The 20,448-nt window shown below is 41.1% G+C and overlaps 1 protein-coding gene across 1 annotated transcript in view; it reads right to left on the bottom strand.

Annotated features, from left to right (window-relative positions):
* Positions 1-20,448, bottom strand: part of LOC124720254 (activated Cdc42 kinase-like) — a 390,360-nt gene that overhangs the window by 233,926 nt on the left and 135,986 nt on the right. The window contains exons 6-8 of the mRNA XM_047245572.1: positions 19,666-19,806; positions 13,911-14,070; positions 4,494-4,610 (exon numbers count right to left, since the gene is read on the bottom strand). Coding sequence (XP_047101528.1) covers positions 4,494-4,610; positions 13,911-14,070; positions 19,666-19,806 — 418 coding nt within the window. The remainder of the gene's footprint in view (positions 1-4,493; positions 4,611-13,910; positions 14,071-19,665; positions 19,807-20,448) is intronic.

A 20,448-nucleotide genomic window follows, 5' to 3' on the forward strand; every position in this document is an offset into this window, starting at 1 on the left:
GATGTTTTTCACAAAATTATTAAGTGGTTCTCAGCAAACGGACTCTTTAAATTTTGATAAAACACAGCATATACAGTTCCGTACAGTAAATGGCACAACTCCAGTAATAAATATAGACTTTGAACAGAAGTCTGTATCTAAGGCAGAATCTTCAAAATTTTTAGGTGTGTCCATTGATGAGAGATTAAACTGGAAGCAACACATTGATGGTCTGCTGAAACGTCCGAGTTCAGCTATGTATGCTATTAGGGTTATTGTAAATTTTGGTGATAAGAATCTCAGTAAATTAGCTTACTATGCCTACTTTCATTCACTGCTTTCGTATGGCATCATATTCTGGGGTAGTTCATCGTTGAGTAGAAAAGTATTCATTGCTTAAAAACGTGTAATCAGAATAATTGCTGGAGCCCACCCACGGCCTCCTGCAGACATCTATTTAAGGATCTAGGGATCCTCATAGTAACCTCACAGTGTATATATTCACTTACGAAATTTGTTGTTAATAATCCAACCCAGTTCAAAAGTAATAGCAGTGTGCATAGCTATAACACCAGGAGAAAGGATGATCTTCACTATGCAGGGTTAAATCTGACTTTGGCACAGAAAGGGGTGAATTATGCTGCCACAAAAGTCTTTGGTCACCTACCAAACAGCATCAAAAGCCCGACAGATAGCCAACTAACATTTAAAAATAAATTAAAAGAATTTCTAGATGAGAACTCCTTCTACTCATTGGCTGAATTTTTAGATATAAATTAAGGGAAAAAAAACTTAAACATTAGTGTCATGCAATATTATGTGTAACGTAATATCTTGTACAGACATCTTTTATTAACCTGACACATTCCACATCATTACGAAGTGTCGTATTCATGATCTATGGAACAAGTGTTAATCTAATCTAATCTAATTAATAACAGAAATTCTACTTAAATTTAAAGGCATTAAGCAACATGGGACATGATCACAAAGATTGAATAAACATTTTGAATAAAATTTTTCTTCTACCCATTGTGTTGTGTTCCAAAAGCCTTAATCTTATTTCATATTCCTTGTACCACATTTGAAGATAACTGTCTCTATCATGTGCCTAAACAAATCCATGTTATTTTGATCTGATATGTATACAATAGCAACTGATTGGTACATGGCATGTGCATCCACGAGTTGTCAGCACTGAAACACAAACAAGAAAGTATTCCCCCCTTTGACACCCTATAACCCGGAAATGGTCACAGCCAACTTAACTTAGCTCATGGCCAAATTCACCAATGTCAATTAAAATCAAGCACATCCTAAAATATCAAACAATGGAATAGTAACAATTTTATGAATAGTCTGTTTCTCCTCATATAGTGGATAATATCTTGAGTCATAGAGAGGCGCAACAAGAGGAGTGCTAAAGAAATAAGCTTTCAGCCAACAGGTCTTTGTCTCTGGCTTCAAAAATTTCATGCTCACTGAACAAACATGTAGTATTTGTAACAGAATCACAGCAAACTCCAAAACCTAATGAGTACACGCATGAAATTACGTCAGTGTGATCAAACTGGATCAGCCGTTCACGACAGCACCTGTTATGTTCGCTAATGCTTCGCTCAAAATAATTCTAGAAATCGACAGCAGAAGGAGGCACGAGCCAGGGGTCAGGTAATGAGACATCCATATACTGTTCTCATTCGCAGTGAGTTCAGTTCTCGAGCGAAAGATGCCTCACGTGTCGATAAAATTGTGGTCCGACCTATACTCGGGCATAGAGTAGTACGGCAAGTTGGGAGTCACTAAGTGCTCTCATTATGAAACACTGGATGAATATAATATGGGTAATTTTTGCTCCATTTTAAGGAAAAGTAAGTTTTTCACACATCTCAATGTTTACGATGTCATATCTCTCGAACTGTGTGTCGTAGAAAGATATAATGTTGCTGGTAAATTAGGTGGCATATGTGGATACTGTCTAGAAAATGTGTTGCAAATAGATTTAGTACCGTATATACTCGAATAATCCGCGCATGTTTTTTCCCAAATATTAGGACGAACAATTGGGGTGCACAGATTATTCAAAACATTGTTGGTACTGCTCCACCTCCAACAATACATCCCATTATACTATTGCATTGTTGCAGCCTCAGTCTGTGACGCATCAGTAGCACATTAGGAGTGAAGTATTAACGTCTTCAAACTTGTTAATTATGGCTAGAAGTTCTCGTTATCGCTCGTAAACTGCTGAAGAAGCCGAGAATATTGGAAACCGTGCAGCAGAGAGAAAGTATGACGTGAGTGAGAGTTGTACTCGCGACTGGCGAAAAAATAAAATGCAGCTTCAAGAAACTAATAGTAATTGCCAGGCATTTCGCGGCCAAAAAGCGAAGCACCCAGACCTCAAGAAAAGGCCCTACGATTATGTAGATGAGAAGCAACAATACGGATGCGCGGTGACGAGTGAAATGTACCAACTTAAAGCATTGTCTTTAGCCAAAGAACTACGCACTACCAGTTTCAAAGGTAGCCAGTGTTGGCTATCAAAATTTTTCAGCCGAAATGGTTTAGGATTCCGGAGGAAAACTACTAACGCTCAGTGGCTTCCAGCCAATTACGAGGAAAAAATAGTGAATTATATCATCGCAAATTGGTAATGTGGATCAAACGCCAGTCTATTTTGAGATGGCACTCAAAAACACAGTGAACAGGAAAGGAGAATCCAGCATCACGATATGAACTGGTGGCAGTGAGAAACAAAGATGTACAGTGATGTTCTGTGTAACTGGCGAGGGACGAAAGCTACCACCTTATGTGATATTTAAAAGGAAAACTATTCCGAAGATATCAGTAAAAGGCATACCGGTGTTAGTGAGAGCGAATCTGAAAGGGTGGAAGGACAACGAACTTATAATTGACTGGGTGACACACGTTTGGCAACGTCGTCCTGGTGCGTTACTGAATGTACGCAGCATGTCGGTCCTGGACAGCTTCCGCGGACATACAACTTAGGAAATGCGAGACAAATTACAAAAAGGGAAAACTGACTGTCATTATCCCTGGAGGCGTAACATCCATCCTACAACCACTAGATGTGTATATAAATCGGCCATTCGAAGCTGCACTTAAACAGCGATATACGCAATGGGTGGCTGATGAAAACTGTAAGTTCACACCTAGTGGAAAAATCAAACAGCCGGATTTGTCCCAGATTTGTGAATGGGTGAAAAGTGCACGAGACTCCATTCCACAACCACCAGTGGAAAAATCGTTCACAAAATGTGGAATCACAAATTCACTGGACGGAACAGAGTATGCTCTACGGGAAGACTGTGAAGACAACAATGATTCTCCCGCTAGTGTTGACGATGAACGTGATGAATATAGTGGTAAGAGAGGAAACATACCAGTATTGACTAAAATATTTTATTGCACATACCATATTAACAAATTCTTAAACAAGTTAATTCACATTTCTTTTTTGCTTACGCATAGAGTCCCGGCTGGCGCTGATAATGTTCCCCGGCTGCCTGCCCGTGTAATGGGCCAGCCGGCCAGCTGCACGCCACTGAATTGGTTGCGTAATGATGTATCAACCTGTACAGCAGCGTTGCTTCAAAGCAGTAGTTATTATACATACTTTTGAACACATCATAAGGCTGGAACAATTTCTTTTTGTAAATAAAAAAATTAAAGCAAAAAATAATTTTTTTCCCCCCTCTTCACCAAAATTGGGGTGTGCGGATTATTTGAGGGTGCAGATTATTCGAGTATATACAGTAGTAAAGAAGTAATAAATCAAAATATCACATCCAATGCCAAATTTTTACAGTGCGAACAGTAAAAATGTGGTAAGTGATAAACTTTTATCCTTTCATCAATCTGTATGAGGTGTCGGCAAGAAAAAGTTTCGTAAAGGTTTGAAATTATGTGCAAAGCTTGTCGGAAGTCGCTAAGGGCTGTCATTCTGAAATACCGGACGAATAATGTCCGAGTATATGTGCACCATATATACGCTGCTTCATGACAAACACACAATTTCTACCTGTAATACTAGTCTTAATGTGTTAAACTTTTAGCATACGATTATACCACTTAACGAGTAGAATATGACGGCATTTTAAACTTTTAAATGTTGTCAATAATTACACAAAATATTGAAAATCAAAATTTTGTTGCCTGTGGAGGCTGTTAGATACGCATCCTGGCAGTGGTACTGGGTTCTGGGATAGTTGCTTAGTAATAGAGATGTGTTACGCAACAGCAGAATGCAACTCTTTCCTCCGTCAGCTCCAGCAGCCAGTGCAAGGCATTCTGAGGTCGGAGATTCCATCCGGACATTACCGCAGAAGCTCGAACACATCACGTGTCCAGTGAGCTCACCATTTAAAGAGACCCATATTATACTGGTCCCCTCCCGCTTCATATTGAGAAACTGCTGGCAACAGCAGGATCGACAGCTACTCATAATAAATTCCACACAATTTCTGAGAAGTCAATAAAGCTTCCGTCACCTCGGGCAGCAGCTCCATGAGGTCGGCGAACCTGGGCCGCTTGCCGGGGTCGTGCTGCCAGCACTTGAGCATCACGTTGAAGTACTCCTTCGGGCAGCAGTCCGGCTGTTCGAGGCGCTGCAAAAACGAAAAAACACAGTTACTCTGACTTCCCCATTACCTGAGGCACAATCTCGTATACAATTACGAGACCCAAAAAGATGTCAGATTGCACACAATCATATTTTAATTGACACTGGTCTGGACGAGGTGAGAAGGGCTTTACTCGTAAAGCTGTTTTATCACAGTGACAGCAATAACGCTGCTGCTCTTCGAGGGTACAGACACATTAAAGGAATACGGAGAGATCCTCTTTCTGCAACAGGGTCGAAGAACATGATGTGGAAATTCGAATTAACTGGCGATTTGGGAAATGCTCCTGGGAAAGGATGACAGTCGATTGAGCCAAAAATTGTTGAGTAAGTTACTGTTGCCACAGCTGACATTGCTGGATGCAGTGTACAATCTTCCAGCAATGCACAAGCTGTGTCACGAGCACTGAACATTTCGTATCACTGTTCGAAAAGTGCTGCGAACCACTGTGAAACTGTATTTGTATTGCAGTTCTAGGATGTCACGGATGCAGACAGTCATCACATTGAACAATATTTGTAATCTGGAATGTGAAGATCGTAAGCAATTAACAAATGTTACCCTCTCATGTGGAAATTAAAATCTGTGAATAGTTTATTCCTTATTTCTCTTCTGCATATACAAAGTTTCATTGCCCTACATCACTCATCTTTCATGTGAGCCCTCTGAAGTATAATATAATACTATATAAAGTATAATTATAACCATACTCTATTTCAGTACAGAAACTTTGTACTTCCAGGCATATTTATGCCAGTGATACTATTTTTAACATATCAGTTTCTATCTGAATATCATCGATTTATGCTCTTCAATGTTCAAGTTAACCACTGTCCTAAATTATTTAAATACATTATACGAGGGTAATCCCAAAAGTAAGGTCTTCTATTTTTTTATAAGTACAGAACTCTGTGTGACAGTTGGTCACACTGTTATGAAGAGTGCTTCACGCGCTGTGTGTAAACGTACACACGCTGTGCTGAGGTGCTCAGTCTTGGATTAGCAGCCATTCTGAATGGAGCTCCCGTTGGATGTTAGCGCCAAGTGCGAATTGTGCGCAGTTACTCTGTTTTCGAACGCAAAGGGCACTGCGGTGATTGAAATCCATCACCAATTGACAGAAGCATGTGGCGAGTCGTGCATGGATGTCAAAAATGTTCGTAAGTGGTGTAGAGAGTTTGCAGCTGGTCTGACTGAAATTCACGACGAACAAAGGAGAGGGAGACCGTCAATTTCTGATGAGACAGTGTTGAAGGTTGAGCAAAGCATTAATTAATGCTGACAGGTATTGTGAGACTCAGAAAAAACTCAAACGGTCAATTCAGAACCGGAGAAGAGGAATGTTGAGCAAGGGCATACACATTCTCCATGACAATGCTCGCCCACACATCACTCGGCAACCTGTTGCTCTCCTGCAACAGTTTCAGTGGAACATAATCACCCACCCACCCACCCTATAGTCCTGACTTGGCACCCAGTGACTATCACCCGTTCCCTATGTTAAAAGAACATTTGGCCGAAAAGCGATTCAGCTCAGATGACGAGGTGAAAGAAGAGGTTCATAACTTTCTGAACAGCATGGCATCGAGCTGGTATGACGTGGGCATACAAAAACTGCCACAGTGCCTACAAAAATGCATCGACAGAAATAGTGATTATGTCGAAAAATAGCTAAATGTTCAAGCTGTAAACTGATGTAAACCATTGTAGAAATAAACAGGTTTATGTACTAATAAAAAAATATAGGAGACCTTACTTTTGGGATTACCCTTGTACGTAATTGGCAGATGAATGTACTCCACTTGTGATTATGCTTTTGGACATTTAATTATCCTCAGAAAATATTTGCTTTTTTTCAAGATCTGTCACTGTCCCTCCACTAACACCACTAATGCCATGACATGCTAGCCATTACTGAAGTATACACATTGTTAGGGGATATGTAGTTGTCAACTGAATTGACTGGCACTGCATTTGTTCATGTTCATGTTTATGATTCTCAAATTCTGAAATCGCTTTATTTCTATTTTCTCTCATAGATCTGATCTGTAAACCCAAAACAGGTTACCCGTACAAATAAAACAAAATGAGAGTGAGACAGTGAGTTTGATCATTTATTAAAAAGAATTTTGTACAATGAGCAACATACACATTTTAGTAGTTGCATAAATAGACAACGTGAGATAACAGAGGGATGCATATATGAATCCATACATATACAAGCACCTTGTGCATTTTCAACTTCTCACGGTGTAATGAATAGACCATTAAATTTTGGGCATGCAGCCGCGAAAATAAAATTTCCTCCACTGATATTTCGGATGCGTATCATCTGACCATCCTCAGAGGGAGTTACAAGACTGATGACAAGATGCCAAGCGCGGCCTTATATGCTACCGAAGGAAGTCTTAAGAAGTTTAAAAGTATGAGGTACAGCACCACCGAGATTTTATGGTCTTCCTTAAGTTCAAAAGATGGGTAAGGATAAGCATCTAGAGAACTTGTTTATGAAACCTATAACGAGCGCTATTGGTTCACCGACACATTTTTCTGCCAAATATTTAGCTTCCTTATTAAAACCATTGGTAGGAAAATGTAGCCACCATATTCGTAATGCTATGGATTTTATTCAGAGACTTAGCAATGTCAGGCTAAATAGTACAGATGTGCTTGTTAGTTTTGACATGGTATCATTATACACCAATTTACCTTTAATGGACTCTTTATCTCTTATCAGCCAACATTTAGATAAGAACATTATGGCCTTATTTGAACATGTGCTTTTATCATCTTACTTTCAGTTTAATGGTGAATTTTATGAGCGGATTGATGGCGTTGCTATGGGAAGTCCCCTATCCCCTCTGGTAGCTAATTTATTCATGAAAGACTTCGAGGACAAGGCACTGGACTCAGCAAGTTTTAAACCAACCGTCTTCTGGAGGTATGTGGACGACACATTTCTGGTATGGCCGCACGGGATGGATGAGTGACATCAATTTCTCGATCATTTGAATTCCATCCATGCTAGCATCAAATTTGCTATGGTAATAGAAAAAGACAGCTGCCTCCCCTTTTTGGATATTGTCGTTCACCGTAAAGTTGACGGCACATTAGGTCATGCTGTATATCGGAAACCGACACACACAAATCTCTATCTTCATGCCAGTAGCTGCCATCACCCTTCACAGACCATACGTGTCCTTAAGACCTCAGTGCATAGGGTGCACTGTATTTCCGATAAAGACAATTTGCAAGAGGAGCTCACAAACCTCAAGAGCATTTTTAAATAGAATGGATTTTCTCTGCAACAAATTCGTAGAGCATTTGATGCAAAAACCTGGAATGCAGGTGTGTGTGATGGGGAAGAAGATAGTAATTCCTTCGGACCTAGTGCATTTTTGCCCTGTGTGGGTGCTCTTTCCTCAAAGATAGGCCGTATTCTTGAGAAATACTGTATTAAGGTGATCTTCCAGTCCCCCACAAAGATTGCAGCTTTACTCGGCTCTGTGAAGGCCTATTTACAGCTTTGTGCATCAGATTCCTTGTGGAAATTGTGAGAAGTCGTACATAGGTCAAACTACATGGACTGTTCGTGAGAGACGTGCGGAGCATTGAAGATACACATGATTATTACAGCCAGACAACTCAGCTGTGGCCGAACGTTGTACTGACACAGGGCATTCCATGAATTACAGTGATGCGAAGATTTTAACATCCACCTCTTCTTTTAGGGAATCTGTCTTCAAGGAAGCTATAGAAATTAGATTAGCTAACAGTTTAATAAATAGAGATAATGGTTTTAATTTGGACAAAGCATGGAATCCGGCTCTCGGGGTAATTAAACCGCAGAGAAGCCATCACGGTGTCACCGCCGCCGATCGTACATCGATAAGCGAATCGAATGTCTGTATTCCTTCGCCAAAGGCGGCGCACGTGTAAGCGTATTTCCTTGCTGCCGACCAGCATCTGATCCGCACGTGCAGTACCGCTGCAGTGGAGCATATAATGCCACACTTGGCATCTTGTCGTCAGTCTTCTGACTCACCCTGAGAATGGCTGGCCGAAATATCAGTGGAGGAAATTTTATTTGCGTAGCTGCATGCCCGAAATTTGATGGATACAAGCACGAAATAGCACAGGTACTCTCAGGGATTTGACTTGCAGAAGCCTAAAGGTAGTACGTAGTGACCACATTCACCCTGATGGCGACAGTGAGGTGTCATTACATTCTCCAGGAGACACCAAATGCTTTTGACAACAATTCTGGTCGGTGACCCTTCAGCTGCCACACTCAACTCCTGAAGATTGGTTGCAGTTGGGTACAAAGGTTGTCACAACTCACTCAATGGTGTTCTTAATGCGCTCAATAGGGTTGACATCACGTGACGTGTCGGGACCACACAAACACCGACATGCCTGGAGTAGTCCTCAGACCATTCTGACATTTTTAGGGTTTTGTGCCTCAATCAGTAAAAACTCTATAGAATTGCTTTGTTGTCCATTTGTCTGTCTGTTCAACTGTTAAAAAACCCTTTTCTCTCAGCAACGGGTATACGTATCAAGTTGAAATTTATGTCACATTCTGAGATCTACAGTCCCCTGGCGGTGTAAAGATTTGAAGCTTCTAAGTCAATGGAATCAAAAGATACAGCCATTTATGTCACATTTTTTAATACTCACAAGTACACTCATCAAAACCTATAGAGTACTTCCCACTGGCCTAGAATCTTGACATTTGGAAAAAAAGAAGATTCAACAGTACAACCAAAGAAAAAAATCTGATAACTGTAAATTCATAATCACAAGGATTTTTTGTGTCATTCCTTGTCCAACTATGTCTGTCCATCTGTCTGCCACTTTTTCTTAGGAATAGGAAGAGATAGCAATTTGAAATTTTTGTTACATACTAAGGCCTACAGACTCTTGCAGCACAAAAAAATTGAAGCTTTTAAGACAATGCAATCAAAAGATACGGCCATTCATGTTACATATTTTGATACTTGCAAATTCACTCATCAAATCCTATAGGGTGCTTGCCATTGACATACAATGATGAAATTTGGCACAAAGTAAGTTTCACGGTACAGGTACTCGAAAAAGTCCAAAAATAATTAATTTGTAATTATATCACACAAAAAAATATTTCTTTACTCATTTGTTATCCGACATCGAACTATAAATTGAAACTTCAGTAGTTCTGTTTTCATGCTGACTGGGTTGCAATGGTAAAAGTCAGTCACCACTCCTGGATTTCTGATGATGAATAAATTCCGAAATGGACCATATGAGCAACAAAGTAATTCCTTACCTGATGTTCACTTTTTCCATTGCCGCGCAGTCAGCCTGAATGCAGAACTTGTGATTGTTATAATAATAATGGTCACCTGCCTCCTGCATGTCTTTGTCACATTTATATTATTGAAATTAATATACAAGGTGGTCCACTGATAGTGACCGGGCCAAAAATCTCATGAAATAAGCATCAAACGAAAAAACTACACGGAACGAAACTCATCTAGCTTGAAGGGGGAAACCAGACGGCGCTGTGGTTGGCCAGCTAGGTGGCGCTGCCATAGGTCAAACGGATATCAACTGCGTTTTTTTAAATAGGAACCCCCATTTTTTATTACATATTCGTGTAGTACCTAAACAAATATGAATGTTATAGTTGGACCACTTTTTTCGCTTTGTGATAGATGGCGCTGTAATAGGCACAAACGTATAAGTACGTGGTATCACGTAACATTCCGCCAGTGCGGACGGTATTTGCTTCGTGATACATTACCCGTGTTAAAATGGACCCTTTACCAATTGCGGAAAAGGTCGATATCTTGTTGATGTATGGCTATTGTGATCAAAATGCCCAACGGGTGTGTGCTATGTATGCTGGTCGGTATCCTGGACGACATCATCCAAGTGACTGGACCGTTCGCCGGATAGTTACGTTATTTAAGGAAACAGGAAGTGTTCCGCCACATGCGAAACGTCAACCACGACCTGCAACAAATGATGATGCCCAAGTAGGTGTTTTAGCTGCTGTCGCAGCTAATAGGCACATCAGTAGCAGACAAATTGCGCGAGAATCGGGAATCTCAAAAACGTCGGTGTTGAGAATGCTACATCGACATCGATTGCACCCGTACCATATTTCTATGCACTAGGAATTGCATGGCGACGACTTTGAACGTTGTGTACAGTTCTGCCACTGGGCACAAGAGAATTTACAGGACGATGACAGATTTTTTGCACGCACTCTATTTAGGGACGAAGCGTCATTCACCAACAGCGGTAACGTAAACCGGCACAATATGCGCTATTGGGCAACGGAAAATCCACGGTGGCTAAGACAAGTCGAACACCAGCGACCTTGGCGGGTTAACGAATAGTGCGGCATTATGGGAGGAAGGATAATAGCTCCCATTTTATCGATGGCAATCTAAATGGTGCAACGTATGCTGATTTCCTACGTTATGTTCTACCGATGTTACTACAAGATGTTTCACTGCATGACAGAATGGCGATGTACTCCCGACATGACGGATGTCCGGCACACAGCTTGCGTGCGGATGCAGCGGTATTGAATAGCATATTTCATGACAGGTGGATTGGTCGTCGAAGCACCATACCGTGGCCCACACGTTCACCGGATCTGACATCCTCGGGTTTCTTTCTGTGGGGAAAGTTGAAGGATATTTGCTATAGTGATCCACCGACAACGCCTGACAACATGCGTCAGCGCATTGTCAATGCATGTGCGAACATTACGGGAAGCGAACTACTCGCTGTTGAGAGGAATGTCGTTACACGTATTGCCAAATGCATTGAGGTTGACGGACATCATTTTGAGCATTTATTGCATTAATGTGGTATTTACAGGTAATCATGCTGTAAGAGCATGCGTTCTAAGGAATAATAAGTTCACAAAGGTACATGTGTCACATTGGAACAACCGAAATAAAATGTTCAAACATACCTACATTCTGCATTTTAATTTAAAAAACCTACCAGTTACAAACTGTTCGTCTAAAATTGTGAACCATATGTTTGTGACTATTGCAGCGCCATCTATCACAAAGCAAAAAAAAATGGTTGAAGTAAAACATTCATATTTCTTTACATACTACACGAATATGTAATAAAAAAATGGGGGTTCCTATTTTAAAAAAACGCAGTTGGTATCCGTTTGACCTATGGCAGCGCCATCTAGTGGGCCAACCATACCGCCATCAGATTTCCCCCTTCAAGCTAGACGAGTTTCGTTCTTTGTAGTTTTTTTTGTTTGACGGTTATTTCATGAGATATATGGTTCGGTCGCGATCAATAGATCACCCTGTATTTTCGAAAATAATGGAATCGCTGGGACCAATATCTTGCTAGTATCGAAGTCGATAACAGCAGAAGTCATAGAGTTCCTCAAGTGTCGAAATGGGCGAACTATAAATTTACATAACTAAATTTGTACAGAATCCTCAGTGTGAGAGTCCTACTCACACCTGTTCACCTCTTTGTAAGAGACAGGGTGGTGCCTCGTTGTGCTGGAGGTACAAGCCATCTTAGGTATAGTGAGGTGGCAAATGAATGTGCTCAATGGGGCGGTAGGTTCCTGTGTTACCTGCTACATATATTAAAAAACTGAAAACCTGCCTCGATTGCGAAAAAAGCACCTAGTGCTAAGTGTTAACCCAGGTTTCGGCGTAGATAACTACACCTTCTTCGGAACAACAAGAAAACCCACAAGTGCCTAAGAAGACCTTTGTCAATGATTAAAAGAACACGATAGCTACACATTTATAAACAAAAACGAAAAGGGAAACACAAACAGTACATATGTACAAAGTCTAAACCGTTACTTAACTTAATGGTGTATGCTCCACCTCACACCGGCCTATGTTCGTTGGGCCGTGACCCGCCATAAACTGCCGCTACAAACGGTCGCTCATTTACAAGCCCGACCCGCTACCTATGCACATGCGCAAGACACGGGAAGTTACTTGAATGCGCATGCGAATACGAATACGAGAAAGTTTATACATGGGTCGGGGCTAAATAGCCAATATATTCCCAACCGTGGATCAACGTACATCAAAAAATGGAATGGATAGAATAAGTGATGAGCTAAATAGGAGATGAAACCTAAAAATAACCGCACGCGGTTGCTTATGCTAGGAAGCTGTTCATCTTCTTTCTTTTTATCCTCATTTTCCTTTTACGGTGAAGGTGATTTTAGCCCGTTGAACACCTCACGTTTTATCCCTATATCTTTATTACCACGACGTCTTTAGATTACGTCCCCTCAGCCCCCCCCCCCCCCCCCCAGGCTAACTATTGGCTTTAGGAATAGTTTTTAAGAGTTTCTCCTGTTGTCATACGTAGCTTCATATATGTTTCTTTCCTAGCATAAGTAACCATGTGCAGTTATTTTTAGGTTTCATCTCCTATTTAGCTCATCACTCATTCTATCCATTCCATTTTTTGATATGCATTGATCCACAGTTGGGAATATGTGGGCTATTTAGCCCCGACCCATGTATAAACTTTTTCGTATTTGTATGCGCATGCGCATTCAAGTAACGTCCCTTGTCTTGCGCACATGCATAGGTAGCGGGTCAGGCTTGTAAGTGAGCGACCGTTTGTAGCAGCAATTTATGGCGGGTCATGGCCCATCGAAGATAGGCTGGTGTGAGGTGGAGCGTACACTATTAAGTTAAGTAGTGGTTTTGACTTTTTACATATGTACTGTTTCTGTTTTCCTTTTCTTTTTCGTTTATAAATGTATAGCTATGGTGTTCTTTTAATCATTGACAAAGGTCTTCTTAGGCACTTGTGGGTTTTATTGTTGTTCTGAAGAAGGTGTAGTTATTTATGCCGAAACCTGGGTTAACACGTAACATTAGGTGCTTTTTTCACAATCGAGGAGGGTTTTTAGTTTTTTAATATATTAACCAACGATTGCTGACGTGCTGCGATGTTGAAGGTTCTTATTTGATAGAGACGCACTACAGCCAATGTAACAGGGTCCCCATGGCACCACATGTAATGAGGCCATGTGCAGAAATGCCCCCACATCTAGTCTGTCGGCATCACCAATTTTACATGCTTACGCTTTCCTTTTCCTTGCTGACACACTTGCACACTAACAGTCACAACTGACCAGCACATCCCACTAGTCGTCAACCACCCCAGGTAATCTTTCCTTTTCTTTCCTCTGCACTGATAATGTATCAAAGCTCAAATAATGACACACAAAGACAGTGTTATCTCTGAACAGAGCTGCGACAGTCTTACCTGGAAATTTGGCTCGTCAATGGCCTCGAGGATCTGATGGCCGGTGAGCGCGGCCCACGGCTGGAAGCCGTAACTGAAGATCTCCCACAGAGTCACGCCGTACGCCCACACGTCCGAAGCGGACGTGAAGCGCAGGTAGCTGATGCATTCTGGGGCGCACCTGGAAGCCACAAGGAAAATACGTGTTGCACAAGTCTCCAACATTCCAGTACCTAAGGACCAATCCCTTAACATATTTTCCAATTTTTTTCCCTCTTTCATTCTTCTTTGTACAGGTTCCGCAGTCAGGAGGATACAAGATGCAAGTTTCTTACCTATTGTTTAACTTATTCCAATAACATCAATTTCTCCATAACAGCGTATGACCAAACTTATTTTGAATTAAATTCGTAAATAATCAATTACACCCGTGAAATAAATAAGTAATAAAAAATTATAAAGACTGTAGCAGCCAGTAGTGGAAATATAATTGATTTATCTTGTTACAAATCGATTTCGACTGATATCAGTCATCATCTGTGCATTTTTCTAACCAATGATGATTGATATCAGTAGAAACCAATTTGCAACAAGATAAATAAGTTACATTTCCACAACTGGTTGGTACATTCATTCTTTACAATTTTTTATATTTCACGGTTATTGCACAGAAAGGCTGTGAGTACTATGTGACTTAACTTCTAAGGTCACCAGTCCCCTACACCTTAGAACAACTTAAACCTAACTAACCTAAGAACATCACACACATCCATGCCTGAGGCAGGATTCGAACCTCTGACCATAGCGGTTGCGCAGTTCCAGACTGTAGCGCCTAGAACTGCTCGGTCATCCCGGCCGGGTGCACAGAAAGGGAACCTTATGGAGCCCAACATTCAAAATAAATAAGCGTCATATTGGAATCACAGTGTTACGTATCTGCAATATTCTGGTGCCAAAACTCAGTAGGAATTACGATTTCGTGCATGATTTGAATAATTAATAGCTTACTTCACGCTGCAGGAAATGAGAGACGACATCGAACTGCATTACGAGATAATTCCATTCCAGTATAAAATGATCACATAAACTGCTCACTACAAAACTACATTTGCGGCATTATTCAGGAACTTTACTTCATATTGCAAGTCTAACTTTTGCCCCAAGTAGCTAATTTGATAATAAAAATTTCTTTCATTTTACATTTGCACATGTGTCCTTTGTCAGGTGTCTAAGCTATTCACAAGTGCACTTGTATACAATTTTGCAATAGCTTCCTTTAGTAAGACATAATTCTGGATAAATTAGGAAAACAACTAGTGAACTTCAAAAGAAAGAAAGCTAGGGAGAGGACTAATCCAATGAGTTTTTATATGGCTGTAGGTGGACTTACTACCAAAAGTGCATTTGATAATTTTGAGCACTATAGTGAAAATCTTTGAAGCACTTTAGAGAAGCTCATTTTATTAAATGACACTATTTGTAATTTTCTCTCTGATGATGAATATGATGCAGACATGCTGAGATGTGAGGAATATATACATACAATTAAATGCACTATACAGAAGGCTAAGAAAGTGGTTTATTACAAGCTTCCAGCCTTAACATTGCAGATGAATCTCAGGTTATCTACAGTGCCCACTCTCCCCAGTGTATTCCATGCTGTCAAGCTACCAACAATTAAGTTTCAGCCATTTTGACGAGATGTCAAAATGTGGTCCTGCTCTTGGGAACAATCTGAATAGACTATTGATAGAGACTCTTGCTTTCTACAATAAATAAACATGTTTTCCTACGAGGACATCTGTCAGGCGAACCCGAGCTGTTAGTAGATAAAATACCTATAACAATTAACACATACAAGGACACAAAGAAAATTTTATTGACTTTGTAGGGAGATATCAATCGCTTTATGCAGGTGCACCTCGATTATTTGGATGCACTAGAGCCTGTACACCTTATGCATATCACAGACAGAGCAATATGACTAGTATACGGGAAATGGAGAAAATGTTTGTTTTAATAGAGCTAACATGGGTATTTTATGCCCATCCATTTCGTAAACAGTGTGATGTGTGAGCCAGATACAGACAAAAACTACCACTGGAGCATGCTGCTGTTGTGATTACGTTGTTGGGAGCACGTACCATATACACAAGTCACATTGTTTCTGAGTGTTCAGCAGCACATCGAACACGGTACGCTCAACGCCGATGTTTCACAGCACCGTCCGCGTGCCGACAGCTTAACTGACAGTCAACAATGTACGGGTGAATTAAAAGCAAGATAATTGTTGGTTTATATGTTTTAACCGAGGTCATAACGCTAAAAACTGCCGTGCGACGAGTGAGGCCTCGTGTTCTATGTGCAAGAAATGTCATCACAAAGCTAACTGTACTGACACCGCTATCTGCAATTCATCTTATAAAGTTAGCATTACTTCCATATGGAAAAATAGATGTAACTTGCAGCAGATTTTATTAATCTTGGGACAGCTCGAGTTTGGATCAGAGGACGCAGAGGATTAAGCAGACTTACTCGCTGTGTTCTGGACAGGCCACATCGTCTCCCTGTGTCTCATCAAAAATGTCTCAGGATATGGATGTGGAAGTAAGATGTGCAACTCCAATGCTTGTCACTTCTCCTAAGTTGTTTATCAAGTTAAGTGTTTTCTCCAAGTGCTACAGCAAACCTGTGCGAGTTTAGGCCCGCTGCAGTCAATATCAGTCACGCGTAATCTGGTCGGTTGTAACAAACAGAACATTGCACTGGTGGGACAAAACATCTGCCTCTTACGAGTCAGTGGTCCATCGCACGACATTTCTGGTGGGTGCCGACGCCGTCGTTGAGAACTCGTTCGGGATGGACACATTTCAGGCCATCGGATTTTCTATCACCAATCGGGTATTGTATTCTCAATTGGAAGCACTGTGTGAGGAGTTTTCAGACTTGTTTTTGGAATGTACAGGGTGTGCTACAAATTTTTCTACTTTTCCACAAATATTACAAGGCCAATACTTTTCTAAAATTGATTTGTCTGAAATGTATCTGCAGGTTCTTGTGGATGACGAGTCTCAATATTAGAGTACTCGTTTTGGTCTCTATCAACAACTGCACCTTCCTTTTGGTTTGGCTAGTGCCTCTGTTATTTTCCAAAGATTTTTAGGTCAAATGACTACACCTGTCCTGGGTTGCATTAATTATTTGGATGATATTGTTATCACAAGCTCTTCCACAGCTGATCATTTGAAAAATTTGTGCACTCTGTTTTCTGTCTTACAGTCTGCAGACTTACAGCGTAGCCTCACGAATTCTCAGTTTTTTTTCATTGTTCATTTGGGGTCTGAGGTCTCACAGGATGGGGTTCACTTCCTGCCAGTCCACATCTGCGTTGTTACGACTATGCCTCGCCACTCGTCCATGAAGGAGCTTCGAGCCTTCCTTGAGAAAATAGCCTGCTACCAAAAATTTCTGCCAGGGTGGGCCACACTGGCCCACCAGTTGCAAGCCTTGTTACAAAAGAGTGTACTTCTCTGCTGGACCTGGACTGTGAACGTGCTTTCGTTAGTCGCTGTCCTCACCCATCCGGCCCCTTCCCTTCTCCCATTCCAGCACTACACACCCGTCATTCCACCACCATACTCAGTATTTTTTTTCTTTATTTTATTTTTCTATTTTTATTTATTTATTTCTCTTTATGTATCTCCTTTTCCACTACTTCATCCCCCCCCCCTCCCCCACCTCTCCCCTGCCTGCCGCCAAACCTGCAGCACTTCACTGTTGGCTCTCCCCACCATACTACCCCTCCCCCTCCCCACCCTAGCCTCGTCCTTTCCCCCCACCCAGTCGCCACTCCCATCACGCACTGGTGCTGCTGCTCGCAGTGTGGTTTCGTTTTGCTCGAGACTTCAGTTTCGTGTGTGTGTGTGTGTGTGTGTGTGTGTGTGTGTGTGTGTGTGTGTGTGTGTGTGTGGCGGGGGCATGGGGGTGGTGGGTGGGGGGGGTGGAGGGAGTGGCGCACACGCATGTATGTCTTTTGTTGACAAAGGCCATCGGCTGAAAGCTTTAAGTGAGAAAATCTTTTTGTTGTGCCTATCTGCAACTCACAAGGGAACCTCCCCATCGCACCCCCCTCAGATATAAGCTGGCGCAGTGGATAGGCCTTGAAAAACTGAACACAGATCGATCGAGAAAACAGGAAGAAGTTGTGTGGAACTGTGAAAAAATAAGGAAAATATACAAACTGAGTAGTTGATGTGCAACATAATTAACATCAAGGACCCTGTGAGCTCAGGAGCGTCGTGGTCCCGTGGTTAGCGTGGGCAACTGCGGAACGTGAGGTCATTGGTTCAAGTCTTTCCTCGAGTGAAAAATTTACTTTCTTTATTTTCGCAAACTTATGATCCGTCCGTTCGATCATTGACGTCTCTGTTCACTGTAATAAGTTTAGTGTCTGTGTTTTGCGACTGCACCGCAAAACCGTGCGATTAGTAGACGAAAGGACGTGCCTCTCCAATGGGAACCGAAAACAATTGATCGCAAGGTCATAGGTCAACCGATTCCTCCACAGGAAAACATGTCTGATATACTCCATATGACACTGGTGACGGCATGTTGTCGACCCACCTAACTTGTACACTTGGCGAATGGGTAAAAACATTCTTCTACCTTGCCCGATTTAGGTTTTCTTGTAGATGTGGTAATCACTCCCAAGAAAGTGATGAAAACATAAGAGCTTGTCACATAAACTGAAAATAAAAAATTAAAATTTTCACTCAAGGGACGACTTGAACCAAGGACCTCTCGTTCCGCAGTTGCTCACGCTAGCCACGGGACCACGGCGCTCCTGAGTACACAGAGTCCTTGATGTTAATTATTTTGCGCATCAATTACTCAGTTTGTATATTTTCCTTATTTTTTCATAGTTCCACACAACTTCTTCCTGTTTTCTCGATTGATCTGTGTTCTGTTTTTCAAGGCCTATCCATTGTGCCAACTTATAACTAAATCTGAGGGGGTTACGATGCCGAGGTTCCCTTGTCAGCATCTCACTCAGCTATATGGTAAGTAGCAACTTTCCTTCTCATAATATTGTTACATTCAATCCTGGATTTTCCATTGTTTGATTTTTTCATGTTTGTTTTGCTGTTCCAAACATTTCTGAAAGTGTTTTGAGGCATCCATTTCAGTTACCTTGTTCATTAATAATCAATTTTTGCAAGAATATTTACTTTCAGAGTGAGTGGCGAACAATATTTAATACTTTGTCCAAAGAATTTCAGAACTGAATTTGCTCTGAAGTCAGTTTTTAATGGACTTTTTTAAGCTCTTTGTGAACTGTTAAAAAATAAATTCTAAAAGGAGATGAACTCACAACTCTGTGTCCTTCGAAAGGAGAAAACACCAATTTTTTAAAGAACCAGAGACTATAATCAGCACCCAGCACACCAATTATTCATTTAATCCTCCTAATTCTACATATTTCATTTCTGTTTACAGTTCTAGAGAAACCTAACATCTGTATAAACATTATATGTCGTAATAAAAACATTACTCAAAGGGTGTACAATACGTAAATAAAAATATAAAGAGTAAATTGACATGAAATGTACATCCATTCAATCATAAAATAGATAGTCTCTTATAACATCTGTATAAGCATCATGTACTGTAATAAAAACATTACTCAATAGGGAGCAAAATAAATAAAGAAAACATACAAAGAAAAAGAAGACATCAAACCCAGATCAATTCAGTGACAAAATGAGTAGCCTCTTACCATGCAATAGGCAGCTTGAGGTTGACATTGAAGTTGGTTTGGTAGTAATCCTTTCCCACACCCAGCGCCCTCGAGAGTCCGAAGTCTGAAATCTTCACCTTGTTCTTCGAGAACACTAGGATGTTACGAGCTGCAAGGTCCCTGCAAAAATCCAAGCCCATTGGTTCAGTATTCTCTGTGGGGAATACAAAATGTAAGGGGACCTTTTGTTTTTCTTAAGGAGATTTTTAATTTGCAGTGCAATCAATAATTATTGTCAGTTACAAACACCTAATACTACTACTACTACTGCTGCTGCTGCTGCTGCTACTGTTATGTGGACACTTTATTGTGTCCATTTTAGATGGAAAGCATTTCGAACTACAGTTGTGTACGGTAGAAGCAGAAACTGGGCCTGAACCACCAAAGTGGAATACTATGACGTGATGCATTTCCTGCATTTTTAGTGGAACAATGCTACAACAATCCATGTTGAGTCAGTGAGATTTACTTATTTACTTATTTAGTACTCTCTAGATGAAGGGTCTCCAACTACAGCCCGCAGGCCAAAACTGGCCTGCAAGGGCCAGCAAACCGGCCCGCATTAGCTGGCCGGACATCCCCGGTATCCGGCCCGCCAAATAGTTGAGGTGGTACCTATACTGCCAACAAATGAGTTTCAAGGCCTATCGCGACCAATACATCGCGACATTGTCGGAGCTCTATCTTTACAAAGCGGAAGGTCATGGTTAAACTTGTGGCTATCCAAATAATACACATTGGTTTGTTGCTTGACTCCACCAC

Source organism: Schistocerca piceifrons, chromosome 11 (assembly GCF_021461385.2).
Source record: "Schistocerca piceifrons isolate TAMUIC-IGC-003096 chromosome 11, iqSchPice1.1, whole genome shotgun sequence".
Lineage (NCBI taxonomy): Eukaryota > Metazoa > Arthropoda > Insecta > Orthoptera > Acrididae > Schistocerca > Schistocerca piceifrons.